Source organism: Pollachius pollachius, assembly GCF_949987615.1.
Source record: "Pollachius pollachius genome assembly, chromosome: 2".
Lineage (NCBI taxonomy): Eukaryota > Metazoa > Chordata > Actinopteri > Gadiformes > Gadidae > Pollachius > Pollachius pollachius.
This window is the reverse complement of record NC_136935.1, coordinates 30,471,019-30,498,444: the sequence shown is the minus strand read 5'-3', so window position 1 is coordinate 30,498,444 and position 27,426 is coordinate 30,471,019. Positions and strand designations below refer to the sequence as shown.

At 44.3% G+C, this 27,426-nt stretch overlaps 1 protein-coding gene across 1 annotated transcript in view; it reads right to left on the bottom strand.

The window, feature by feature from the left end:
* The window catches only part of usp43a (ubiquitin specific peptidase 43a), a 108,596-nt gene that overhangs the window by 63,016 nt on the left and 18,154 nt on the right, over positions 1-27,426 (bottom strand). The window contains exons 3-6 of the mRNA XM_079729809.1: positions 16,671-16,780; positions 4,667-4,759; positions 2,478-2,613; positions 607-751 (exon numbers count right to left, since the gene is read on the bottom strand). Coding sequence (XP_079585935.1) covers positions 607-751; positions 2,478-2,613; positions 4,667-4,759; positions 16,671-16,780 — 484 coding nt within the window. The remainder of the gene's footprint in view (positions 1-606; positions 752-2,477; positions 2,614-4,666; positions 4,760-16,670; positions 16,781-27,426) is intronic.

The window sequence follows — 27,426 nt, the reverse complement described above, 5'->3', positions numbered from 1 at the left end:
AGATAACAGGACAAATGTATGATTGCAACATATGGAGAAATATGGGAAAATATATGCTATAATAAGTAGGCCTCAGAGACCACTTGTGATTTTATGTTATTTTTTCACAAACTAGAATAGGTCTTTTATTAGATTTTTCAATAGTGTGTCAACTTTATTTTGTTGGTTTGGAGGCACGACAGCTCTGTCAAGTAGAGGGTTTCATAGTTCAGTGGCTTGTACAAAGTAAAAGCACCCCCACCCGCTTCCTCCAATTGGGGTGGGCCTGTCTGCATCATGTACCTCCCGGGCTGAATGTGAGTCCCACTCCGGCCCTGGTGTGAGTAGATAATAATAGCCTGCCAGTTTCAATGTCAACATCCGTTGAGGCTCACTGTTTAGCCATGTTGTGGCTTTTGCAGTTTTGTTGTGGCTTTTGCATTTGCATTTGAAAAAAAGCGCTTACGTTCTTCGAATTTGCAAAGCGCTTTGGAGGAAGCAGTTTGTTAGAAGTTTCTCTGCCCCCAGACACGTGCGTGTGTATGTACAAGGGAGACCAGAGGGGCAGAAAGACAATTGGACATTTGTAATGGGGGAAAGAAAGCGGTCCATGGTCTTCATGATTACCTGAGTTTGGTGCAGGGGCTTCCCGGCTGTGAAGGGGAGGGGCCTGGAATGCGTACACCACGTCGCTATCGGCGATGGATGTGAGGTCGTCTTCATCCGAGAAGCTCCGCTGGAAGCCGGTGGTGTAGAGCTCTGATAGGATGACCTGGAGAAGGGGGCGCAGTCAACGATGATGGTGATGAGGATGATGGCTTTTAAAATAATTGAGTAATTCATTAAGTTAAATAAGAGTGAGAGAGAGGATAAAAATGTGAGAGAAGGATCAACTCCCATTAATGTGCTTGTTTGGAAAGTCACAGGAATGACATTATAAGAATGAAGCTTATCGCACCAAAAACACACGTCACTTCGATTGCAAAGAGCAACTTTATTTACCCCTCAAGCGGAACAAATGTTTCTCAACCCGAATGTTGACTTTGACTAGAAGATAGCCAATTCGCCTCAAGCAGGGGGAAGCTGAACATACTTCCTCGTCTGTGACCAAAAGTTCCGTTCTCAAGTGAAAGGGATTCATGACATTGAGTATTTTTGGGTGGCCTGCGTGATCACAGCTCCCTCGGTCCTCATCAATGCTACCACTGTGGCCCCGCCGGAGCCTGGCAGCAGTCAGAGGTCCTGGCAGCAGGAATAGATCACTATCATTTCCTTTTTTTACCATTTATTTTAAGCCCTAGTTTTCCACCATGTTGAGTTGTATGATAAACTTGTGTGGTCCCTTGCCTCTTATCATATACAGTACATTTGTATCTTTTTGTTTCACGTTGTTAGGGAGGGTCCTCTGAGGGTATCCTGTCAGCGGCGCATCACAGGCAGCCTGGTAATGACAGCGCCTAAAATATTGTGTGTTTATCATGTTTATAGACACATGACAATCTTGTGGTGTTGTTACTGGCACGCCTTTTGAACAAGCCACTATTCTGAACACATTGGAAATGTTAATTAAAAGTGTCTTCCCTCACAGGAACAGAGGGTATAGTACTGTTACATGCAGTTAATAGAAGTGTCTCATGGAAAGCAGAGGCTAACCAAGCAAATCCCCCTCACGCAAGTCATCTGAATATGGGTAAGATAGGCAACAATATAAATACATCTCCACTTATCTCTAATATAAAGCTAATTCTACAAGTGAAATGTATTACTATCATTATTATTCATATTATTGTTTTAAAGTTGATATATTCAAGCATGCCTGCGTCAACTCACTGAAAAATGTTGCATGTCATTTCATCTCACTAGCTTGCTTTGTCACGTCACAAAACCGGAGTAAGAAAACAACAAACACAGGGAGCCAGTGACAGGTCGGGAGACAGCTCAGAGGTGGAGGAATGAATCAGCGCAGGTGGAGCCTCTCCTGCCAGTCAGTCAGGGGTGGTGTTAGCAGACAGACGGAGGTGGGCGCCGGCACGGAGGACAAACAACATCAGCCCCATCCCTCGCTCAGCAGGGGGGGCGCTTCTTAAAGCTCCGAGCTGGAGATAATAAAGGCATCTCTCCCCCTCTGCTCTGTCTCTCAAGCACAGATACACACACACACACACACACACACACACACACACACACACACACACACACACACACACACAACCCCTCTCTTGCTTCTTTCGCTCACCCACGCAAACAAACACACACACAACCCCTCTCTCTTATTTGTCGCTCACCGATCCGATCCATGATCACACAACTACCCTCTTGCTTTTCTGTCTCTCACATCCAATCTCTCTCTCTCTCTCTCTCTCTCTCTCTCTCTCTAGTATATATTTTGGGTCTATGATCATCTGTTGCCATGCTATTCATGGAGACAGCAGACCTGCCAACCTTTACCTACACACTCATTCACATAGATAAACTGATGTCTGTTGGGAGGGTTATACCTGGTCTGGGCGGAGTTTGCCTTCCTCTGCCACCATGGCTCTCAGGCACCCCAGGGTGCCCATCAGAGGCACGGCCAGACCCACCCGCAAGTATCGCTGGCCCTTGGCGCTGAACACCAGGGTCACACACAGCGGCCTGAGAGAGAGAGAGAGCGAGAGAGAGAGAGAGAGAGAGAGAGAGAGAGAGAGAGTAAGTTCGATTAATACATGACATTTAGGACATAACATGGATGTTCTGCAGGTCAGTGAAGCCAATCACATCATCCCACCATAAACAGCTTTATCATCACAGACTAATTAAGGGAAGTGAGAGGAAGAGAGAGAGAGAAAGAAGGAGAGACAGAGAGAGACAGAGAGAGAATAAAAGAAAGAAAGAGAATAAAAGAAAGAAAGAGAGAATGAAAGAAAGAAGGAGGGGGAGGAGAGAGAGAGAGAAAGAAGCAATAAGGGAAGGAGAGAGGGATCATGGGTTAAACAAAGACAGAGATTGAGAGAAAGGGAGCAAGAAAAACAAAAGATAAAAAGGGAAAGAGCTGAACAACAAGGTCAAAATAGTTTAGCACTTACATTTTTGTATTGTATACTATACAAACAATGTGTGTGTGTGTGTGTGTGTGTGTGTGTGTGTGTGTGTGTGTGTGTGTGTGTGTGTGTGTGTGTGTGTGTGTGTGTGTGTGTGTGTGTGTGTGTGTGTGCATATGTTTCAACACTGAAGCACGCCAATGTGCCAATGCTTCAGTGTTTGGAAAGTGTGATCAATACCTAACAACCAAGGTCAACATGTGTGCAAGCGTGATTTAGGTGTGTACCACGAGGTACCAAGAAAATACAGATGGTCTTCTCCACAGATAACATCACCCGGTGGGTAAATAGATTAAAGGGTTAGGAATCCAAAAACAATGTAGAATTCTTACTTTGGTATCTAATGCAGTGGACCTTCTCAGAATGAGAAACTGTATTTGTATGCAGTACGTGTATTATTTGTATTTTAATCAGCTATTTTTTAATTGTTGCTTTATAGATATTGCTAAAGTGTGTTACTTAAGTGGTTTTGTTGCTAGCTTATGTTTTTTTCTTTTCTTAAATCGTATTCAACGCTTTTCAACGTTTATCTCATGAGGTATCCAATCCCCTCCTTTCATTTCTGAGAAAATCACTTCTGTGAGCTGACTTAACCATACATTTAGAAGACTGTTCTTCAACAAGAAAAACACTTCTGTGAGCTCACTTAACCAGACAGAAAGAAGACAGCTACCTAATGAGAAATGGGTGAAAGGCACTTATTTTTCCTCCCAAAATGTACATAACTTTGGACAAGGCATTCTCATTGATTACATCTAAGCATTGTTAAAGTCTTGCTCATGATTGGTCAATAACGTTCCAAGACTGTGCAAGACTGTTGCTTTTTTCATTTGTTTTTGAGATGCAGCCCCACTGATCTGGTGTGTTGTGTTCCTCATCACTATCTCAGACAGCCAGGCCTGGCTACCACACTGCCTGCTGAACTCCCTGATGCTGGCCGTCCGTCCGCCAGGCTGATAGACTACTGCACTGAGAGAAAGCAGGTTTGTGTTTGTGTGTGTTTGTGTGTGTGTGTGAGTGTGGATGGTCTATTCAAGGCTTGCATCGTGTTCGCTGCTGGGCAAAAGCATGTCTGTGTGTGTGAATGTTGGTGTGCTCATTCACTTACATGTAAAGACATGTTTCTGTTCTTTCTCTGTGCATGTGTGCATGTTTATGTGTGTGCGTGTGCTTGTGCGTGCGTGTTCTTGTGTGTGCAGCAGCAACAGCTCGGAAACAGCACATTTACAAACCCCCATTCCACACTTAACACTTTTTTATTCTATTATTGATTTATAAGCTGCCTTTCATTATCTTATACCCTGCATGTTTGTGTATTCAGTGTATCTTCTGTCTAGAACATTCCCTGCCTCGTTCATGTGTTCAGTGCCACTATAACGTTACAAAAAGCTGCAGTGACAATAGATAAACAGAAATCTGTAGAGATGGAGAACATACTGACATTTGTTTACCCTATCGACATGCTTCAGAGAGGTAAACATAGATTAAACCAATAAAAAAAGTCAACATTTAACCACATACCACAGCATAAAACACAACAAGATATTCCATTGTATAACATATCGCAACATATTACTACTTATAATAACAACACAAGTTATAGGTACCTGGTCTGGCGTAGTGGGATGGGCAGGGAGATACATGAGAACGGGTCGAAGGTGTTGCTCTGTTTAAGGCAATGGGGGCATGTCAGTGAAGACCTGCAGAAAGAGAGACAGAGAGAGACAGATTATCAAACATACTTTATCTTTTTATCAAAATGACCTCCGTTCATTTCATTGTGTTGTATAAACATCCCTGAGGTTGCAAGGTAAGACATTACATATTTAATATTTGATATTCTCCTTCTCAGATGATGCAATGTACTAAAACCAGGCTGATGTCCATTTCCATGCCCACCTGACCAAAGTCACGGACAGAAGGAAGGAGCTTGCATGCCAAGTTACCTTCCCCATCAAAGCCACAGCCGGCAGTCATCTAGGACAGAACACGATGGAAAATGGGTTTTCATGTGAAAATTTATTATAACAGTGGTATTATTTACAAGGCTTGTGGTTAGTTACACAATAACACATCCACACATATAGCCACGTTCACACACACACACACCTTATGTATTCATTGTGTATTATCACACGCAATTTCTGTCTAAATATAAATTGAGATTCAATTCAATCCAATTCAATAACATTTTTGGGGGCATTTTCCAAATATTTACAATGAAAGTGTTTTTGTCTTCTTCTGACAACACCCTCCCATCCTGGTGGTGGGAAAACCGCATATCTACCACAGTGGCTCTGGGGTATTTCCGTCATGTATAATATAGAAATAGAACACTAGAAGTATATATAATATATATATATATATTATGTATATATAATATACTCATTGAGCCTGGCTGATGAGCAGCAGAACAAAAGGAAATCCACAGAGAGACAAGAAAGAGAGAGAGACTGAGGAGAGGAGGGAATGTCTTAGTCTGGCCCCATGTGGAGCAGAGCTAAAGAGGTGAAGGGAGGGTGAGACAGAGAGCTTCTGCGTCCTCCCAACCAGATTACAAAAACAATGGTGGATTCTAAGACGAGAAACAAAGACAATCCGGTTTGGCCCATAACCCAATAACCACATTCGGTGGGAAGCACAGTGTTACTGTTCTCACACTGTGCACTTTCTTTCTTTAACTTTGTGAACGTTCTACCTCTTTATGTCTGTTGTTTTCATTGCTAAAATTATGACATATTTGTAATAGTTGATGTTGAATACAGAAGCATCAGCCTGGACACTGACGGGCATCACACTGCCCTCATATTGAATTCCACAAATGCAATTGCTTCTAAGCCGGTAGGATTTGGTGAGTGTACTGTTCCATCAGGCACTGTAGGCAGAAATATGTATCTTTATCAAAAACAGACAATAACAAGATATGATCTTTCCTAGGCTAAACACTTGTTGTTGCTGCAAGTTTCCTTAAGTCGCAAACAACTGTGGGGAAAAGATCAGCACAACAACCCATAAAATCGAGATATGGTAACCCTTCCTTTTACAGTCCCCTAATTACTAGTTATTTACCTGGTAAATATTTGGTAAATATAAATATTGTATATTATTGGGTATTTACCACTGGTAATAAGAAGGTTAATATAGAGGAACTACAGCTGAAGTACTAAGAAAAACCTCCACTATTACCCATCAACTCAACTAAGTACCGTGTAGTTACTCAGATATAATTGTGTACTTCCTAGAAAAGTAGGCAACCAATTCTTAGAAACACCTCTTCTATTACCCATCAATTCAAGTTACAATTGTAGTTATCCAAGGTTTATGTTGGTAACAGCCCAAGTTTAATTATGTACTATCGAGAAATTAACATAGTACTTTGCAATAAATTACTTTTCTTACATAGTTATTGTTCATAGCATCACCCATTTATAAAAGGTTTATTCGATTTACCTCAGAAACTACGGAATATGACAGCAATGACAGCAATATTTACCTGGTGACAACCTCTGCAGGAACAGTTTTCATCTAGTGTCATGGTACATCTTCTTAAATACTGGGTACGAAGCCTTGTTTGTTTTTGTCTTCCCTAACCCTTACTTTCTGTCTTAAATCGCATAGTGCATACATAGAGAAACACCAACAGACAACAGCTCACATGGAGGAAGACATGTTAGTATCACTAGGGATTTAAATTCACCATGAGCCAGGATTTTACCTTTTTTCTGAACCAATGATAGTTGTCTATGCTCTTAATTTCCAAAGGTAACTTATTCCAGTTCACCAGTCTGACTATATCATTCTCGTCGAGAGCAGCGAAGAGCTGTAGCTCAAAAAGCGGCCTCACACAAAACCTAACATTATCAAACTTCTTCGCACAATTTTTTAGTTTTCTTTGCATGAAAAATTATCATTCAAATCCACAAACAACACATATGTAATCCAGGGCATATAAAGACTGGGACCAGAAGACAATTATTTTCTCTCCATTGAAACCCATTCATATTTTTGATCTCATAGGTTCCATGGGCTCTACCGGAAGGGGCGTGACTTTGCCACTCTATGGCCAGAGGACCAGCATCCTTTCTTAAATGGCAAACAAAATAGTGTTTATTTTCTTTCCATCTACTACTTTATTGCAGTATGGAAGGGGAGATTTGGAGGTACCTGGTCAGGGCTTGGTCAGCCTACAAGGTGTGGAGACTGCGGGGAAACCACACAGAGAGGACACTAAAGAGCCATCTCTCATTCATCGAATGGACTCATTGGTTGGCAAATGACCACAAAGATGCTCCCCTAGGCAGCGGTTAAAGCAGTCTGCATTTTGGTCACTTGCCATAACACTGTCATGTTTTTTTATCAAAACACCTTCAGTAACATTTAAATTGAGTGTGGATGGCTCTTTTGTTTGTCAGATTACTTTCAGTGTTCGGTGCCTGTTTGGAGGAATGCATTGTTTGAAAGTTAAGCCTTTGTTTTTGTTTCATTTTAATATGCCTTTCATCAACAGTGGTTTGGGGTTTTAAAACTAAAATTAAAGTGCCTAACTACTGGTGAATGACGTTGGAGAACGTATATGGTACAAGTTTGTGTTGATTGCATGGAAAAGGGAATAACCAGTTACAAATTATATGCTAAGAGCCTGGTAATACCATGGAAACAAACAAGGCTTCCTTTTACAGTACAGTTACAGCTTACTTACTGGGTAAATTGTCATGTTATACTTAGTAATGTTGCAGAACATATGGTACAAGTTTGTGTTGTTTGCATGTAAAGGGGAATAACCAGTTACAAATTATATGCTAAGAGCCTGGTAATACCATGGAAAAAAACAAGGCTTCCTTTTACAGTACAGTTTCAGCTTACTTACTGGGTAAATTGTCATGTTATACTTAGTAACATTGCAGAACATATATGGTACAAGTTCCAGGTAACTGCATGGAAAATGGAATTATCTATCACAAAAGATATGGTAGAACATGGTAATACCATGGAAACAATCAAGGCGTCGTACCCAGTATTTAAGAAGATGTATCATGACACAAGAGGAAAACTGTTCCTGCAGAGGTTGTTACCGGGTAAGTATCGTAAGTAAGTCATATTTCAACTTAAATAAAAGCAATTCCGTAGTTTCTGAGGTAAATCGAATAAACCTTTTATAAATGGGTGTAGATATGAACAATAACTATATAAGAAAAAGTAATTTATTGGAAAGTACAATGTTAATTTGGAGATAGTACATAATTAAACTGCAGTTACCAACATAAACCTTGGATAACTACATTTGTAACTTGAATTGATGGGTAATAGAAGCGTTGTGTCTAAGAATTGGTTGCCTACTTTCCTAGGAAGTACACAATTATATCTGAGTTATTACCAACCTATAACAGTTACAACTACACGGTAATTAGTTGAGTTGATGGGTAATAGTGGAGGTTTTTCTTAGTACTTCAGCTGTAGTTCCTCTGTATTTACCTTCTTATTACCAGTGGTAATTACCCAATAATATCTATGATTTACCATATATTTACCGGGTAAATACTTAGTCATTAGGGGACTGTAAAATGAAGGGTTACAGATGTGGTTAGTATAAATGGTTTATTTATGGGTTTTTTTCTCTTTTTTATAAAACAATTATAGACTCCGTGCTCTCAAGGTTACCTTCAGCTTCTCGCTGAAGATCAGCCGGGCCTCAAGCCCATTGAAACCCACTGCTAAAGAGTTTACGTGGCGGAAGGCATTTCTCAAAGGAGATGTTTTTGCTTTACATCCAACCAGTTTCACCAAGAGCATCATATTGGCCAAGGTCACAAATGCACACACTCACTCACACTCTCTCTCTCTCACACAAACACACAGACATACACAAAAAAACAAAATCCCTCATCAAAGGCAGAGAGAGACATTATCTTTATGTCTCTAGCAATCTCTATAATGTATCTAAGCAAACCACTTTGACTTTGTCTGTCAGTTTAACACACAAGCACTCAAAAACACACACCCTTGACACACACACACATACACACACAGTGAGAGGAAGATCACTTGGTCCCGGCGCTGCGTTCTGGTTTGTTTTGGTGTGACCCGGTGCAAAACAAAACAAATCAAAAGGGAAAGTCAGATCAAAGTAGCGGTCCCGGTTCAAAGCACCGCACAGATGCATTCTGGGTGAGGCGGGGCGGGTGTGGGGCAGGGAGAGGGGACCTCAATAACGGAGCTGAAGGAAATAGCAAACGAGTAAAGGTCAACCAGGAGCCATGTTTTGATGGTGGGTGTTTTATGCTTTGAGGCAGACCAGGTTCTGGCTGGGAGGAATACATGTCACAATTTAAGTTATGTTCTGCCATTAGGGGCGTCTGCTCAGTATTTAGTTGTAAGTCATTTTCATTTAAGTTAATTAATTCACCTGTGCTAATTGGCTCATTAATCTCCCCTTGGATACGCGCAGTGTTTCAATGTTTTGTATGCTGTATGCTGGCCTTTTAATAAGAACTGAAAACAAACTGAAAAAAAAAATATTTTTTATTAAATATTGTATGCATTAATAACCTAACTCCATGACTTGAGTTAACATGAACACCATTAAGAAAAATTACCATTAGTAAATGATTACTAGACCATTAGTAAATGATTACTTTACCATTAGTTAACTGTTAATTTACTGTTAGTTAATGCTTATAACTGCATAAATGAATGTTAATTAAAGGTTTATTAATGTACCCTTATTGTAAAGCTCACTTGCTAAGGTTCTTGCATTCATCTTGCATCATCCCCTTATCTCACTTCATAAACCAAATTATCCTTTGCTGTGTTGTTGCTTGTGTGTAAAGTGAGTATGTTGAATGCCCATGCAGTCTGCATATTAACAAATAATTGACCTGCACTCGTTGCAGAGGCAGCGTTCAGGATTTTGCCCTTAATCTGGTTATTTTGAAGGGGAGAATAAATTGACTGGATATATTCATAAATGCCAAAAGCATGGCCTCACAAAACATAACAACACTAAACATAGGTCAAACCTTCATGTCGTACAAGCCCTGAAGCCGGTCTGAATCCCCAACGGCAGCTTGCTTTGCTTCCACATTATCGTGAACCAGAGCGACGCAGTGCAGAGTACCCCAAGCCGCCTCCCACCGATTCTGTTCCCTACCGGAACACACCGCAACACAGACCCACCGATGATAAAGGAGGAATACTTTTAAAGAGTCCTATCCATCAGAAACAGAGACAGAGAGGGAGTGAGACAAGTGGGGCTTTCACATCTCTCAGGCCATGAAAAAATTAAGAGGCCCGGGAAGAGAAAAGCAAAAGAGACAGGGCAGAAGACAGATGATGTGCTGGTGATGGGAGTGTGTGTTTGTGTGTGTGTGTGCATGTGTATGTATATGTATATGTATATGTATATGTATATGTATATGTGTGTGTGTGTGTGTGTGTGTGTGTGTGTGTGTGTGTGTGTGTGTGTGTGTGTGTGTGTGTGGGTGTGTGGGTGTGTGGGTGTGTGCCCACGTCACTCGTCTCCCTGCCAGACAGCGTGTACACTCTCACTGCAAACATTTCATCAGATCCGACGGCACTGAGGATCACTCCATCGCTATGGAAATACCACCAGGAAGTAGGCTGACAGAGGCTCATGAATTGTTGGGTTATCTCGGTCTCCCGCAAGGCGATCAACGTTCCCTTACTTCCCATGAGCTGTGTCCCCAGAGCGAGGTGTAGAAGAACATGACAAGAAGGACTACAACAATGTCAAAGAGAATACATATTCAGAGATTTTGCTCAAAGAATTTGTCAAAGCAATATCCTGAACGTGCAACATAAATGGATATTGCCACCTCCGAAGTCCCTCCCCCTCTCTCTCCTCTAAACCTCATCCCTCTGAAGTCCCTCTCCCTCTCTCTCCTCTAAACCTCACCCCTCTGAAGCCCCGCCCTCTCTCTCGCCTCTAAACCTAATCCCTCTGAAGTCCCGCCCTTTCTTTGTCAGCTCTAAACCGCATCCCTCTGAAGTCCCTCCCCCCTGTTGCCTCCAAACCTCATCCCTCTGAAGTCTCAAGGAGAGTCATTGGCACTCACTGTGTCTTACCGCACAGTTAAGACTCACCAGGTTACAGAAAGGTGAAATAACAGTTATCTGTTTAATAATGCACCAGGCCTGTTTCAGTCAGAACCACAGGTGAGTGGGAAACACCAGACGCTGACCATGCAGGATTCCTCAGGTCATCAGCACTCTGGTCTGTTCTGTCATCCACCTCACATGACCATGGGGAGAGAGAATCAGCCGCCAGCACAAGATCACGGGCCAACTGCCTTCCACACATATATACTTTGCACAAATAAGTCGATGTGAAAAGTACAGGCAGTTAAGCGAGATACAGTGTATTTTGTATGTGTGTGTGTAGGTGATTGAAAATGAACCATTTGCGTGTGAGTCAAATGGATTGCTTGCGTATCCTTGTGTGAAATAATAGGCAATCCAGTATTTGTGCCCCCATAGCTCTGTAGTGTGCCCACACACACACACACACACACACACACACACACACACACACACACACACACACACACACACACACACACACACACACACACACACACACACACACAGAATAATAATACCCTACTGTTAACTCACAACCCATTACGAATCCTCTCCCATGTCATTACCCCCCTAGCGACCGCGGTAGATGGGCCCCCAGACAGGGGCACGTTTGCTGCAGTACGCCTGCAGCCCAGCCCACTCTGTTCACCTGAGGTTGCTGCATGGACCCTGGGCACCGCGCCCACCACCTCTGGCCTCATGTTGTCTCTCTGTGTGCGTCTACGCAGCCCTCAGGTAAAAGCTCCATACAGTTCTTCCACTAAAAACACCATTGTACCAGAGGCGATGCAGCGCAGCTGAGCAACTGCGTGGGTGAATGACAGCGTGTATCTGCGGTCCTCTAGGTACAACGATCCAGTCAATTCAAGCAGAACAAGTTTACATGTGGAAAGGCCAATTTTCCAGACGCATACTTGTTCAAATATCCTCAAAAAGCAACGGCTGGCGCGCAACACCAAGCTGCACAGATGGAGCCTGTGTTTCAGGTACACCCCCCACCCCGCGCGCCCCGTCTATGTGGCGGGACGCTTCCCTGTCCCGTGTATCCTGGCCGTCCCCCGTCCCAAGCGGATCGCTGAGCTACAGCGCGTTTGGCGACTTCCTGTTGGAGACACAGCGGCGAGACAGCCATGGATGGCTAAAGACGATACACATTTAGATACACATGTGTGTGTGATAGTGTCTTCTGATTCCTACCTTATTCAACAGTGTGTGTGTGTGTGTGTGTGTGTGTGTGTGTGTGTGTGTGTGTGTGTGTGTGTGTGTGTACTGTACTCTGTGCCCACCAACGTATCATGTATGTGTGGCTAAATCATGTGTGTACGTGCATGTTTAATTTATGCATTACGTACATGACGCGTCATTTCAGCAGCTTTCCACTGAATGCCCCCCTCTGCTTTACTGGCACAGGAAGAAAGACTGGAGGAGAGAAGTGCTAAACATGGCAACGTCAACGCTTCCCGAAGATTATTAAAAGAGCCTGTTTGTGTGTGGGTGAGTGCATGGGATAGAGATGTGTACACAGTGTGCATGTGCACTCTAATGTTTTCTTGTCTTTTTGTGTACGTGCATTTTGTGCATTTGAGGCTGTGAGTGTGTATGTTGCTATATTATCTGTGTCTGTGTGTGTGTGTAACTGTAATTCTATATTTACGCACGCGTGCGTTTGTGTATGTGTGGGCGGGCGGCTGAGAGATTCTCACACTAATCAGCGGATGAATTGCCAGCTAACGTGATTATAGCACATACAACCCAGAATGCCATAAATGGCAAACTGACATAGCGATCATTGGATGTGTTCGCCCACACCCTCTCTAACCATGAAAGAGATCCTGTTTGACACCTTACTGGAGGTCAAAGTGCAGAATCAGGATCACTGCCTCTTGGGAGACTCTTGATTAATAATTAATTCAGTTGAAGTCCAGCGTATTACTGCACACTCATCTAACAGTCTATTGGAGGGTGGGAGGGAGGGAGTGAGTGAGTGAGTGAGTGAGTGATTGAGTGAGTGAGTGAGTGAGTGAGTGAGTGAGTGAGTGAGTGAGTGAGTGAGTGAGTGAGTGAGTGAGTGAGTGAGTGAGTGAGTGAGATCCCACACATCCATGACCAAAGCCAGATCACATTCCCCCAAAAGCATCAACATGGATTTGATGGAAACAAGTTTGAATTAGTCAGAGTAAGTCCTGCAGAGGAAACTACGATATGCAGGGATACAGACTCATGCTAAGCATTTAATCCATGATCCGCTGACGAGGAGAATAGGAAAACCCAATGACTGAGAGCCTGGATGACCTCAGAATGCTCTGGTCAGGGCTGAACCAGTACCAAATGATCTCATAGTAGTTAAACTATGGCAGGGGTCCCCAATTACTTTTCATAGTGGGCTACTTTTAAAATCCCTTGGAAACAATGGGCCATTCAACCTCCAGCCCGATCGGCCATCAAGCAACGCGACCGATCAGCCTTAAAACTCAACCCTTGACAGGCTTTCCTGTAGTCTTCTTGTTGTTTTGACGATTGTTGTTTTAAAAAAAGTTAATGCACTCAATTGTATGCACTTTGAGGTCGAAACAAAAAGTTATTTACACATGAAATGTATTAGTATAATTATACTATTATTTGTATATTGGATATCAGACAATCTTCATTAGCAAGATAATCAAACAGAAAAATATATATTAAGTATATATAGATAAATAAATACAACAAATAAGTTAGCCTATAGTAATTATTTTGTGGGCCATAGATCAGCTCGACGCGGGTCGGGTCTATTGGGGACCACTGTACTACGGAATCAATATTAAGAAAAAGATGAGCTAATCCATTTGACTTTGAGAGAGAGAGAGAGAGAGAGAGAGAGAGAGAGAGAGAGAGAGAGAGAGAGAGAGAGAGAGAGAGAGAGAGAGCGAAAGGGAGAGAGTGAGCGTGTTTGAGAGAGATACTGTGTGTGATTGTTTAATTCTGAAGCCTGCGTTCACATGGTTTAAATGGTCTTAAAGTTAAGTATCATGACCTGTTAGGGAGAAGTAAACCTTCCACTGGATACAATATTGATTTGGCTAAATGACGATTCATTTCAAAACAAAACCAAACTTTAATATATTGGGCCCTATCTTGCATCCGGCGCAATTGACTTTCTACACTGACGCATGTGTCGTTGCTAGTTTGCAACTGGCGCAGAGCGTTCTTTTCCCTCCACTGCCACGCGTCGGTAAATTAGGGAATGATCTTGCGCCCCAAGGGGTGGTTTGGCGAAAGGAGGAGGCGTGTTCTGGCGCAAACGTTCCCTGGTGCTATTTTGCAGTTTCAGGAATCACTTCCGCCACAAACCAGGAAATACCTGGTTTAAAGTAAGTGGCGCGTTGTTCAAGTGCTATTTTAAGGACGCATGCATAATGTTGCTTGTGCACCTCGCGCATACACTTTGCTTCTCTCATCTACCTAGCCACACATTCTTGGTAAATTATTTGGGAAAGAACAGCTGATACAGCGGTAATAAGTTGTATTTTTAAATCAATGCATCTGCAAACACCGTACAGCAAACACATATTTTCTTGACACAGACATCGTGCACAAGCCCATGACTTTTAGGATTGATGAGTATTTGATCGTGAGAAAACATTGTTTTACCGCGAGTGAGTGTTAAAAAGAATGAATGAATGTGGGCGCGTGTGTGTGCGTCCATCTGTTTAAACACACGCAAACTAAACACGTAACGCATAATACAGTCCATGGCAATGTATATTAACGGGGGGTCACATGCATATTAGGAACACAAGTTGATAACGATAATGCATACAATACTGGTAAGAAATGATGTTTGTTAATGTATTGCGTATATCATTAAATAGAACCACAGTTACCGCACATCATATTTGTGTTAAGTTTTCTTTGCCGAAATTTATTTGAGGACTCAGTATTTCTGAAGTTGTGGAAGAAAACGCTATTCCATGTGTGAATTAGGCCATATTATTTGGCCATAAACTGAGCCACTTGAAGTTTGAAATTCATGTGGTCATGCATCTGTCTCATCGGAGACTGCAAAAATATCAACTCGTCAGATTCAAATGCGCTCATGGCTCTTAAAGGGAATGGGAGATGGCACTCTCATTGGTTTATTGCACGTTACGCCCAAACCACACCTACGGGTAATTAGGCTACTTCAGACCAACCCTTTTTAGATTTGCGCCTGGCGCAAGAGTCATTTATGCGCCGGTAAAATAGCAACATCGCCATAGAACTGCCCACAAAGCTACTTGCGCTTGGCGCTTCTCACTTGCGTTTCAGACCGTTAAAATAGGGCCCATTATGCAAATGTCACAACAACAAACCCCTGCGTTTTATTTTCCACATAACAAACTGCTTTACAATTGTTATATCTCACGCACACAAATTCACATGCCACACACACACCAACGGCAGCGTCAGCCACATGATATCAACTACCAAATGGCGATAGCAGACCCAAGGAAGAGAAAGGTGAGACGGAGCAAGACAGTGTGTGTGTGTGTGTGTCTGTTCGGAGAAGGGCGAAACAGAAACCCATGTATCCATGTCGAAATGTGCGGAGAGCCAGAAGCTTGTTTTAAATTTGAATTCTCCTCTCAGTCCTTCACAGTTCTGAATGAACTACTTTCAAAGAGCACGTCATTCTTCCCATATCGGAGGAAAGAACAACATACTGTCCACAATATATAAGGTATTGAGAGGAAAACATCACAGGGACCATCATGTCCCATAAAGGTTCCTTCTGCATCACAACGTGGCCGAACAGACTGCCGAACAAATTGATTCTTCTCAGTTGTACTCGTTACCGAGAATAAACCAAATTTTTTTATTGAGAGAGGCCAATTCAATCTCCCCTCGTATGTTCTGAAAGAGTGGGGATGGTTGAGGAGGAGGTCATGAGTTGTAGTGTTATCCCAGTCTACCGCAACGCATTTTCCATTATAATACTTCCTCTGAGCCGTGTACGTCAATGAACAACCAGATCCCCAATTTGACAATGCAATGTCAAAAAAGGTTCTGGAAATGGATGTCCCTCTGTCCCTCCCTCTCACTCGCCTCTCGCCGCTGAACCCATGTCACTCAAACAGATGTCGCTCCCTCTGAATCTTCTACGATGCTGAATCGATTCACAACTACCAAGATGATAAAGGCCTATATTTCTTAGATTTTTTTTCACGTTTTCCTCTTTTCTTACCTTTTCCTTTGTGTGCTTACATTATTACAGTTAATGTCACTTTTGAAAATATAAAATGGACAAAATCGTGAACACCCTTTACTCCGCTTTCATGCAATCATTTGCCACAACACCTTTCGTAACACAAAGAGTGAACTGTGAGTCAATCCTGACATTATAATCCCTATGTACTGAATCAAAAAAAATCGTATGGAATCGAATCGTGATCCCAAGTATCGAAATCAAATCATGAGACCCCGAATGAGTCACACCCCCCGTTGTTAGGGGACCCACCAAACCCTGAGCCTGGGGCAGTGGTCGGCTCCACTCACCTGTACTGGGCCTGGAAGTGTTCCTGCACAAAGCTGTGTCTGGTGCCCGGCTGGTTGGACTGAGGCAGGGCCGGAGGACAGGCAGGCTCCATCATCAACACACTGGGAACCTGGAGAGAGAGAGAGAGAGAGAGAGAGAGAGAGAGAGAGAGAGAGACAGAGAGACAGACAGACAGACAGACAGACAGACAGACAGACAGACAGAGAGAGAGAGAGAGAGAGAGACAGAGAGAGAGAGAGAGATGGAAAAAGAGAGAACATGAGAGATGGAGAGAAAGAGGGAGAGAGAGAGAGTTAGTTCGATAAATACATGACAGTTAGGACATAACATGGATGTTCTGCAGGTCAGTGAAGCCAATCACATCGTCCCACCATAAACAGCTTTATCATCACAGACTAATTAAGGGAAGTGAGAGGAAGAGAGACATAGCGAGAGGAAAGATGAGGAGAAGTAGAGGGCTAAGAGATCAGATTTTTCTAATGACTCCAGCTAAATTTTAGTCGGCTTAACTCAGCCAATCGAGTAAACTCAAGCTGGATAAAATCAAATAAACTAAATAAGGGCATTCTATTTATCATTCAGACTTTCATACATACAATTATGGATAGAGAGAGCTGACCGATATATTGGTTGGCCGATTTTACAGGCCGATATTGGCCTATCACTTTACAAATTGTGTAGATTTATGAGTGTAATTACGTCTTTATAAATTTATATTCCAAATGCTTTAACTGAGCACATCCACATAAACACTCCCAACACTAAAGTTTAACATCATGTTCTGTCTGAAGGTAAGTAGCTCCTCCGCATACTACAGGTCGTTGTTTCCTTTAGCTCATGGTTTTAATGCCATGTTAGTTGCTGGAGGGTGAGCAGCGAATCCCAAGAAGCTGCTCTACCCCCAGGATACCACGAGGTATATACAATGCAGGTAAACCGAGAGAAGTCGACACACAAATGCAGACAACCAGACACCAAGTGTGTTGATTCAAAGAGATCAGCACGACGGGCAGATGCCATCGGTGGGCTCAGGGTCTTGATCTGCTCCAAAAGGCCAGTCTCTCTCCCATATCTCACTCCAGCACAAGGAGCTCTGGCCCGTCAACCTCCTCATCAGGGGATGTCCAAGGGATTCCTGGCATCACCTTCATCATGGGACAATAACGGACCCAAGTGGCCGGAGACTATGTGGCCGTCAGGCTCTTGGAACGCCGTGTTGGGGCCCCTTCCAGAGCCCACATTAAGTGTGTATAATGCGCTTTCTGTTATGTCCTCTGACTCTGACCAAAACAGGAGAACACAAAGGAAGAGTTCAAGACCATTTCAAAATTGCAGTAATAAGCAAAGAGAATAGACTTTTGTTTTGGAGATAGTAACGGCTGTCAGTGGGAAGGCAGAAGCTAAAGCTTTCAATTAGCGCTGGATCCAGGCGGGACACAGAGGGGCGTCACAGCAAAGCTGGGGGGACGCAGATTACTGCGTCCCCATCTGTGTTCAAGTTTGTTCTTCACACACACATTATGCTAAAACACTTGATACGGCTCGACACCAATTATATTACCAAACGGGAGTGTCTTTAGTTTTTGTGTGAGTACATACGTCATCTCTCCTGCATAATTCAGTTGTACTATCTGTAAATATATATATATATATAAAAAGGAAATTGTCAGAAGAATACATATCTGACAGGGACTTATGTAAGACAAACACATTCTTCACAGTCTGCAATCTAATGAATTTAATCCTACATAATACACATCCATTCCTGGTCCCTCCTGCACTATAATACACATCCAGTTCTGGTTAATCCTAGATAATACACATCCATTCCGGGTCCATCTGCCAGATACTATAATACAAATCCAGTCCTGGTCACTCCTACACTCAGGTCCTTCACTTAGAATTAATTTAAAAGAGTCAGAAAAAAGTCAGTTTATTTTAACCATAGTTCAGGATACGAAAAGAATTCCAACCTAACAAAGGGTCATTCAAGAAATCTAACAGAACACAATTGTGCAGGTTTGTGTGTGCATGTATGCGTGGGTGCGTGCGTGTGTATTAGCGAGAAAAGAGAAAGACGGAACAGGGACCAGGTGTCAGGTATGAGTGTGTTTGTTGTCACGTGTGAAACGCCTCAGAATTGTGTTTGTTAGAATGGGTCTAGGTGATCCTTCCAAATGACCGAGACATGAATTATAACACACAGATGCAAGAGGATGTTCCCTATAGAGCCACAGCCAATCAAACCAGATCATAGTCCTGATTAAGATTACGGATGAAAACAAAATATATGCAGAGTCCAGTTGTTGTTTCCTTATCATCACAAACAATAATACAAAACAAACCTACTTAACAGGATAAACACCTCATCATCTCTGTATGAATTCATATCAAAACAAAAGGCACAAAATAACCACTCACAGAATCATAATCATAGTACAGCAGCATTTAGCAGCAGTACCAATAAACAAGACACTGTACAGACGCAACTAAAGTAGTGCAATCGGCAAGGCAACCGGATTTAAAGCAGGCTGGTATTCACCCCACAGCCGGGACAGTCCTTGAGTGTAACTATCTGGAGGAACACTGTGTCACCAGTGGTCTGTCTATGGTCAGGCTCACAATTAAGGTTGGGCGGTGCGAACATGAAGGGCAGGGATATTCATGGGAATACCGCGGCATCTGACATTTTAACAAGGATGTCTCTCTCTCTCTCTCTCTCTCTCTCTCTCTCTCTCTCTCTCTCTCTCTCTCTCTCTCTCTCTCTCTCTCTCTCTCTCTCTCTCTCTCTCTCTCTCTCTCTCTCTCTCTCTCTCTCTCTCTCTCTCTCTCTCTCTCTCTCTGACAATGGCAAACATATCTCAAGACCCTTGGAGACGGACTAGGTTACACCGGTCTCCATGGAAACGCTGGCCTCGATCCCGGCCCAGTAGACATGTGGGAATCAGGGGGAGAACTTTTATTCCACATGGGAGAAGAGAGAGCCAGCACCGCATGGTCCTGAACCAATCAACCATTTTGTTTTCTTTTAAGAGTGTTAAAGTAGGTATGAAAAAAATAATCCACAGGCAGAAGGGCTTCAGTGGAGTCCAATAGAGCGCCGTCTGTAGCGCTCCACAGACCTCAATTAGGACCAGAGAGGGTCTGGTCAACCTTAAGGACAACGTGCCTGTTCATCTTCTGCTTTAAACAGCTCTGTGGCCGCCGAGCGGTAACATGCTGCATTATGTATCTAGTCTGAATAGCCTTTTCTTTCTTTAACCACACTGTAGCTTCAAGGAAAAGCAGAACGTTCGTCACAGACGGAACAGCGATGCCGTACGTTGTTGTGTCGGGATCCTTACAATTTACTTTTATTTTGTATTATTATTTTACATACTTATATAATTCTCGTTGAATTCATTGTGTAATTGAAAGAATAACGTGATTTTATTTCAGAATGAGGCTAGGCAATTTAGCTTTAAGCTCAAAGTGGAAATGCGGCTTTAAATGCAAAGGGACACATAACACTCCCACACAACACCTACTAAATTAAAACCGTAGAGGCTGTGGAGTAACATGCTGGTAAATAACGTGTTTAAACCCAAACCTCCCAAGGCAACAACGGAAGCCATAACAGCAGGTAGAAATGGACCTCAGGCCGGTGCAACAGGAAACCAGCCCACATATTCTTTAAAAAGTTATCATTTCATTTTTACTCCGCCAGGTATTTTGTTCAGCGAAATTCATTTGCATATTTGTAAGCAAACACCGGCCATTACCATCAAACTATGTAATGGATGTTACATTCTTTGGTGGAACAAAGGTGAATAAGAGAGGCAAAGACGGGCCAAGAGAGGCTCTTCAGAATGCCCCCCTCAGCATAAGTAGGTCAACAACCACTTAGAAGGATCTTAGAACAAAGTGCAGGTACCTGCATTCAGGGGGAAGAGAGATAAAGCACACAGAGAAGGGATAGATAAGTGAAAAAGAATGAAAAGAGAATACGCTGCATATTGAGATAGAGAGAGAGAGAGAGAGAGAGAGAGAGAGAGAGAGAGAGAGAGAAATAAATAGAAAAAGAGTGTGAGTGAGTGAGTGAGTGAGTGAGTGAGTGAGTGAGTGAGTGAGTGAGTGAGTGAGTGAGTGAGTGAGTGAGTGAGTGAGTGAGTGAGTGAGTGAGTGAGTGAGTGAGTGAGTGAGAGAGAGAGAGAGAGAGAGAGAGAGAGTGAGTGAGTGAGTGTGTGAGAGAGAGAGAGAGAGAGAGAGAGAGAGAGAGCAAGAGAGAGAGAGAGAGAGCACTGGGGGGACAACAGAAAGATAGGGGGAGGATTCAGAGAGTAGAGAGCGAGTGTACGATTAAATATAGACAAATGGAGTTAATGGGGAAGAGAAAAGGAGTGGGTGAAAGAGAACACGTTGGACATTACTGATTATACAAAGCCTCTTTATCATGGACCCCACCGAGGAATGGAGTAGTGATGTTCCCTGGCATTGTCTGCCCTGCCAATAATAGATCCAGCGGCCAGCCACAGCCATAACAAGTGCATGCTAATATCCAAGAGCCACAAAGCTGTTGCCAGTAGCCACACTGAATAAATCCACCGTCTGCATGCCAAAAACTCTCCATGCCAATTCCACACAGCCCTCATGACCACCAGCTTACACCCACAGAGAGTGTAATTCATTAGTAGTTAGAAGCACATGGAATTCATAGTAAATCTGGGATGAATTATGCATAAGACGTAGCATGGTGACGAACAGCTTGGTGAAAAGTATTGTTGACTAAATATGTTTGCTAGCTGGGACCCAGTGACCGAAATGAAGTATTGTTTTGAGATCGAGGCGTACTGGTTCTACTAATGTTTATTATACGCTGCAAAGAACAACAGAACCTTTTATTTGAATTAACCCAACTTTTCCCTTGCAGGATGGTTGTGTTTTCGGAAGCGTAATTGGCGTGATCTGATTGTATGGAACAAAAATCAGATGGGCTGAAGTGCAGAGTTTTTCATAGCCAAATGTTTCCAAATGTTGAATTATTTCAACATTTGAATTGGGATATGTGAGCAGATATAATGGTACAATATGGTAACATGATGATCATAATATGGCGTTCCTTGAGCCTCAAATGCTCTGTTAGCTAAAGATAGAGGAGTCAAGTAGGAGGCTAGAGATTAAAGAAAGGTCAAAATGTATCTGACAGAAATAATCATTCTGGAGAATATCACACACGAAAACACACACACACGGTAGTTTGTCAGTTGGCAGACATTTGAATGTCCAAACGGTATTGACCAATAATTCCTGACTAGATCGAGATCTCAGGGAGTGGACCCTGGGTTCCAGTGTCAAGATAGGAGAGTTCACAAGGTCGTTGCAGGGTCAATAGGGCTGTTGCATCATCATACACACATCGTCTTTGTGAGTGCATGCTTGCGTGCGGGGCTTGTGTGTGTGTGTGGTAGTGTGTGTGTGTTTATATGTGCGCGAGTGTGTGTGTGTGTGTGTGTGTGTGTGTGTGTGTGTGTGTGTGTGTGTGTGTGTGTGTGTGTGTGTGTGTGTGTGTGTGTGCGTGTGTGTTATTCTTGGTGAATGTAAGGCATTCATTGTGCATTGTATTTTGCAACACTCACATTGAGTGCCACAGAGGTGACAACAACCCTTCATCAACGTGTCCTTTAACTGGAACTACATCTGGCTGCCTGGTGTGTCATCTGCACTGTGTGCCATCAGATAAGCTCAGCACCGTCAGTACCATATTATTCCATTAACATCCACTTACGACTCCTTAAGTCTTGAAGGATACCTTATCATAACACCCCCAGAAACCCACACACACACAGAATAATAAAGCGTGCTGATGGAACAAACAGAGAAACACAAACAGATCCTGTAAAACATAGACTGAAGGCAGTGTTTGCTAAGAGGAGGTGTGGGCGGTATTCACCCTGGAGCGGTACACTACAGCGTGTTGTTTCCTCAGACCGCACCTGCCTGACAACACCTCATTTGATCCCTGCAGAAGACTGAGGGAGCAGCAGCCGGCGGGGCCTTCTCGGGCTCACCTCTAGGGGTCTCCGGGGCCCCCCCCGCAGGGTACAACATATGTTGTTATCATCACAACTCCCACCGCCTCCCACTAAGTCCTCGCAGAAGCCACAAGCTAGCATCCACGTGAGAGCTGCCTCCCCCACACGCTCCTTTCACAGCAAGCTCAGGGGCCAAAGCGGGCCCCTCACACTGTTTCATAGTGCATTTGGATATCTAATAGTCTTTTCGAGTTTGGAGAGCGAGGGACGGTGAGAATCCCTGGAGCAGTGAGAAGTGGGAACAGCTGTATGCAGGGCCTGCTGCAGATGGGTCCTCAAAGAGTGGACTTGACCCCCTTCAGAAACCTGCCCGTGCCTGAAAGCGCTAGCGGCAGGTAGCTCCGCGCGCTGGCAGGACGGCGACCATCAGAGGAGCGGGAGAGAGAACGGCTGCGGGTCTGATTCCGGCATCTGCCGTCTGCAAAGCAGTTGCTACGCATTGGAAAGCAAAACACTTTATTTTCCCTCTCTTTTCTTTTTAGCCACTTTTACGCACATGCAGGCAAGCACGCACACACACCTCCAAGTCTGGTGGCCACCCGGCTACATCTTAATCTAATCTCCTCCTTAGTGAAAAGAAGGTAATTAAAAGATCCCGTTGCCATAGCTGGAGAGAGTCTGAAAGGTTCACTCATCAGCAGTGTTTACCTTCATAGATTTTATTTTAAAAAGGTGTCCTTGGGCCGGTTTCTATGTTTTGTCATCACGTCTATAAGCTATCATGTGTCTTTTTGTACGTACATTGGAAACACTTCTACAGTTCTCGAAAAATTGTACATTGTTTTCAAAGGACAGACTGCGAGGGGAGTCGTAGTCCTGTGTGAATAAATACAGTTCTTGACTAATGAAAAGTAAGGAGCATTAGCATTTTCAAGTATTGCAGCATCTAGTATGGTCGGTGTGGACACAATTCAATATGGTCATTTTTGCCTGAAATAAGGTTGAAATTGATATTGCGACCAATTTCGACCATCCCTACAAGAATGTAGGGATGATGTATTGGTGCTTTTCTCAAAACATTGACATAATGAGAATTTTCATAAATCATCATTGGTAATGTAAATGTGGACGTAATGACTAAGTCTGTAAAGGACAATAATAAAACAGCTAGAACAGTCAGTTTGAGCTGTTACTTTACTGTAATGCAGCCTTTAAAAACCATATCCAGAGAGAGAGAGAGAGAGAGAGAGAGAGACAGAGACAGAGACAGAGACAGAGACAGAGACAGAGACAGAGTGTGTGTGTGTGTGTGTGTGTGTGTGTGTGTGTGTGTGTGTGTGTGTGTGTGTGTGTGTGTGTGTGTGTGTGTGTGTGTGTTGTGGGTAGGAGATGAGGACTTCTGTGTGTGTGAATGCGATGAGAAAGTGTAAACAGAGCAGCTGACTGCTTCCAGAGATATACCACACACACACACACACTTCCCTCTGCCTTAAGGCGGAGACTCAGTTTGAAATAAACTCAACTACAGAGCGGAACTATGTGTGTGTGGGTACAGTGAAAGGTTGTACTTTTGGCAGTCCTAGGTATTATTAGAAGTGCCGTTCTTTTGGAGAGGAGCAGAGACAGAGAGACAGAAACTGAGACAGAGAGTGAGGGAGGCAGAGAGAGATAGACAGACAGACAGACAGACAGACAGAGAGACAAGGATTTAAACCAGTAACTGTAGCAAACTAGACATACAGGCCCATAAGTGTATCTGGCAAGGTGTTTTGCCTCAAGACAGCCACCGATGCCCTATGGCCAGTTACAAACAAGCCTGGTAACTAAAAATAAACCAAGGGCATCATGAAATCTTTTTGCAGAAATGTGTCAAACACACACAGAGAAGACGGGGAGGAGAGAGAGATGCAGCTATTCACTTCTGTTGAATAGCTGTCTGGCCCGCGGTAAAGCAGCTGACTAATGGTGATTCGCTGAGCCTTTGGAGTGGCTGGCGTTAGTACTGCCCATTCAACGGCCGGCTTAACGGGAACAAGGCCGACCGGGAGATAACAGCGGATTCCACAGTCAACCAGTGACCCGCGCTGGTTCAAACTCCCCACACATACCAGGAATGGACAACAGTATGAGTCACCCCTTGTTCACCAGTCGTAGTGCTGGTAGTACCTCGGTTTTGGAGGTAGTACTGCTGGCGGTTTGGCAGGTAGTTTAGCAGTAGTAGTTTTGGTGTATTACTTTGTGGTAGCACTGGAAGTGGTTCAGGCCATCTTCTGAAGTGCTGCATTGCCAACATTCGCTCTCGCCCTCTCTCTCTCCCCCTCTCCCTCTCCCTTATATGAGGGGAAAGGGGTAACTGCTCTCCAATATTACATGGCTGTTTCCATGGCAGCACTGGTCCAGCAAAGAAAATAATAATACCCAAAAGCAAAAACAAAGGAGAGCAGAAACATATCAGCGATCTGTCACTCACACACACACGCTCCCACGTCTGCGTGTGTGTGTCTGTGCGTGTGTGTGTGTGTGTGCACTCACTGTGTCACATGATTCTGCAAATAACAGAGAGCAGACAATGCTAATCCCGTGCATGCTCAACCGGTGCAGCCACTACAAAGTGTCACCAGTCTGGTTTCCCATGCCCTGTGAGACGCCGACGGAACAAACACCCAGAACTGTCCCAACAGGAAGTGAAAGAGGGGAGGGTTGAACATGACTCCCAGCCAGGGAGGCCCCGACATCGTCATCGGCATTCAGACTCTGCTGACATCAGTCACCTGCCAGACAGGTTGTCTCAGCACCCAATACCAAACGCCACTTATAGACACAAAGGGGGAGAAACATGCATGTGAACATTTGAAGTGGAAGATTCGGGGCACAAAGGGTCTAGGTGCTCGTACAGGTTGGGTTGTTTTTTTTTCGCGCTTGGTTTCCGTAGCAACCGCGCCCAGCAGTCAGACGCGTGCATGAGGTTATCACAGCGAGCAGGCTTCACCTGCTACCAGCAGACTCGTGTGAATCAATCTCGGGGACAATGCCACTTCCATTTTTGGTCCTCCTTCCTCCGACTGTCTCCCTCCCACTGTCTCCCTCTCACTGTCTCCCTCCTCTGTCTCCCTCTCACTGTCTCCCTCCTCTGTCTCCCTCCCACTGTCTCCCTCTCACTGTCTCCCTCCTCTGTCTCCCTCTCACTGTCTCCCTCCACTGTCTCCCTCCACTGTCTCCCTCCACTGTCTCCCTCTCACTGTCTCCCTCCACTGTCTCCCTCCCACTGTCTCCCTCCCACTGTCTCCCTCCACTGTCTCCCTCTAACTGTCTCCCTCCGCTGTCTCCCTCCACTGTCTCCCTCCCACTGTCTCCCTCTCACTGTCTCCCTCCACTGTCTCCCTCCACTGTCTCCCTCTCACTGTCTCCCTCCGCTGTCTCCCTCCACTGTCTCCCTCCCACTGTCTCCCTCCCACTGTCTCCCACTGTCTCCCTCCACTGTCTCCCTCCTCTGTTTCCCTCCCACTGTCTCCCTCTCACTGTCTCCCTCTCACTGTCTCCCTCCTCTGTCTCTCTCTCACTGTCTCCCTCCACTGTCTCCCTCCTCTGTCTCCCTCCTCTGTCTCCCTCTCACTGTCTCCCTACACTGTCTCCCTCCACTGTCTCCCTCTCACTGTCTCCCTCCACTGTCTCCCTCCACTGTCTCCCTCCCACTGTCTCCCTCTCACTGTCTCCCTCCACTGTCTCCCTCCCACTGTCTCCCTCCACTGTCTCCCTCCACAGTCTCCCTCCACTGTCTCCCTCCCACTGTCTCCCTCCACTGTCTCCCTCCCACTGTCTCCCTCCCACTGTCTCCCTCCACTGTCTCCCTCCAGCTCCTCAGCAGCTCTCTCATCTCCAAACGACCGTTTCACCCCATGAGAGGACACGTTCAATTATTCATGGTATCCCGTCCCCCCCGTCCCCGTCCCCTCCCAGAGTGACCAGGCCCTGCCCTATGCACCCCAGACCGGGGGCCCCCAGGGGCCCCGGAGGAGCGAACTTTCTCCCCGATTCTGGGTTTACTTGACGTGGGGTCGCTATAGATGAGTCGTTTTCTCTTTTTTCTCAAGAAAAAGAAGCCAAATGTCACGTTCTCTATTGCGACGCAGAAGTCACAAGGACGTCAGGATGCGCCTTGCCTTGCCTTGCCTTGCGCACGTGCATGCGTGTACGTATGCGCGTGTGTGTGTGTGTGTGTGTGAGTGTGTTTGTGGTTTATGTGTGCGTGTGTGAGAGTTTCTCGCCCGAGGGACTAACAGGTCTTGCCAGATGCCTTTCATAGTTTACCCGAGCACCTTTCTGTTCCACTGCATGTTCTCATAACAAGTTGCATTCTGTTTACCAAACCAAGTGACTTTGTTAACTTTGGAGTAGACTTAGGAGTGGTCAGAAAAGGAGTGATGCGACATTCTGAGCCAAGCCCCTGTGCTGGTAAGCCCCTTTCAGCAGCTGGTGTCCACTGAATCAGGCCTAGTGTTGCAGATTAAAAAATCATGAGACTCGCTAGCTAGCTAGAAGCTAGCTCTGCAGAGAATGGCAAGTACTGTGATGGCACACAAAGCATCCCATTGGGAGAGCACTTGGGATGCAAGCCCTAGGAAACGCGTACACACAGACACATGTGCGCGCACACTCACACACACACACACACACACACACACACACAGAGGCAGAACAGTAAACTCCTATAAATAAACATGCATTGTGTGTATATTTTATAATT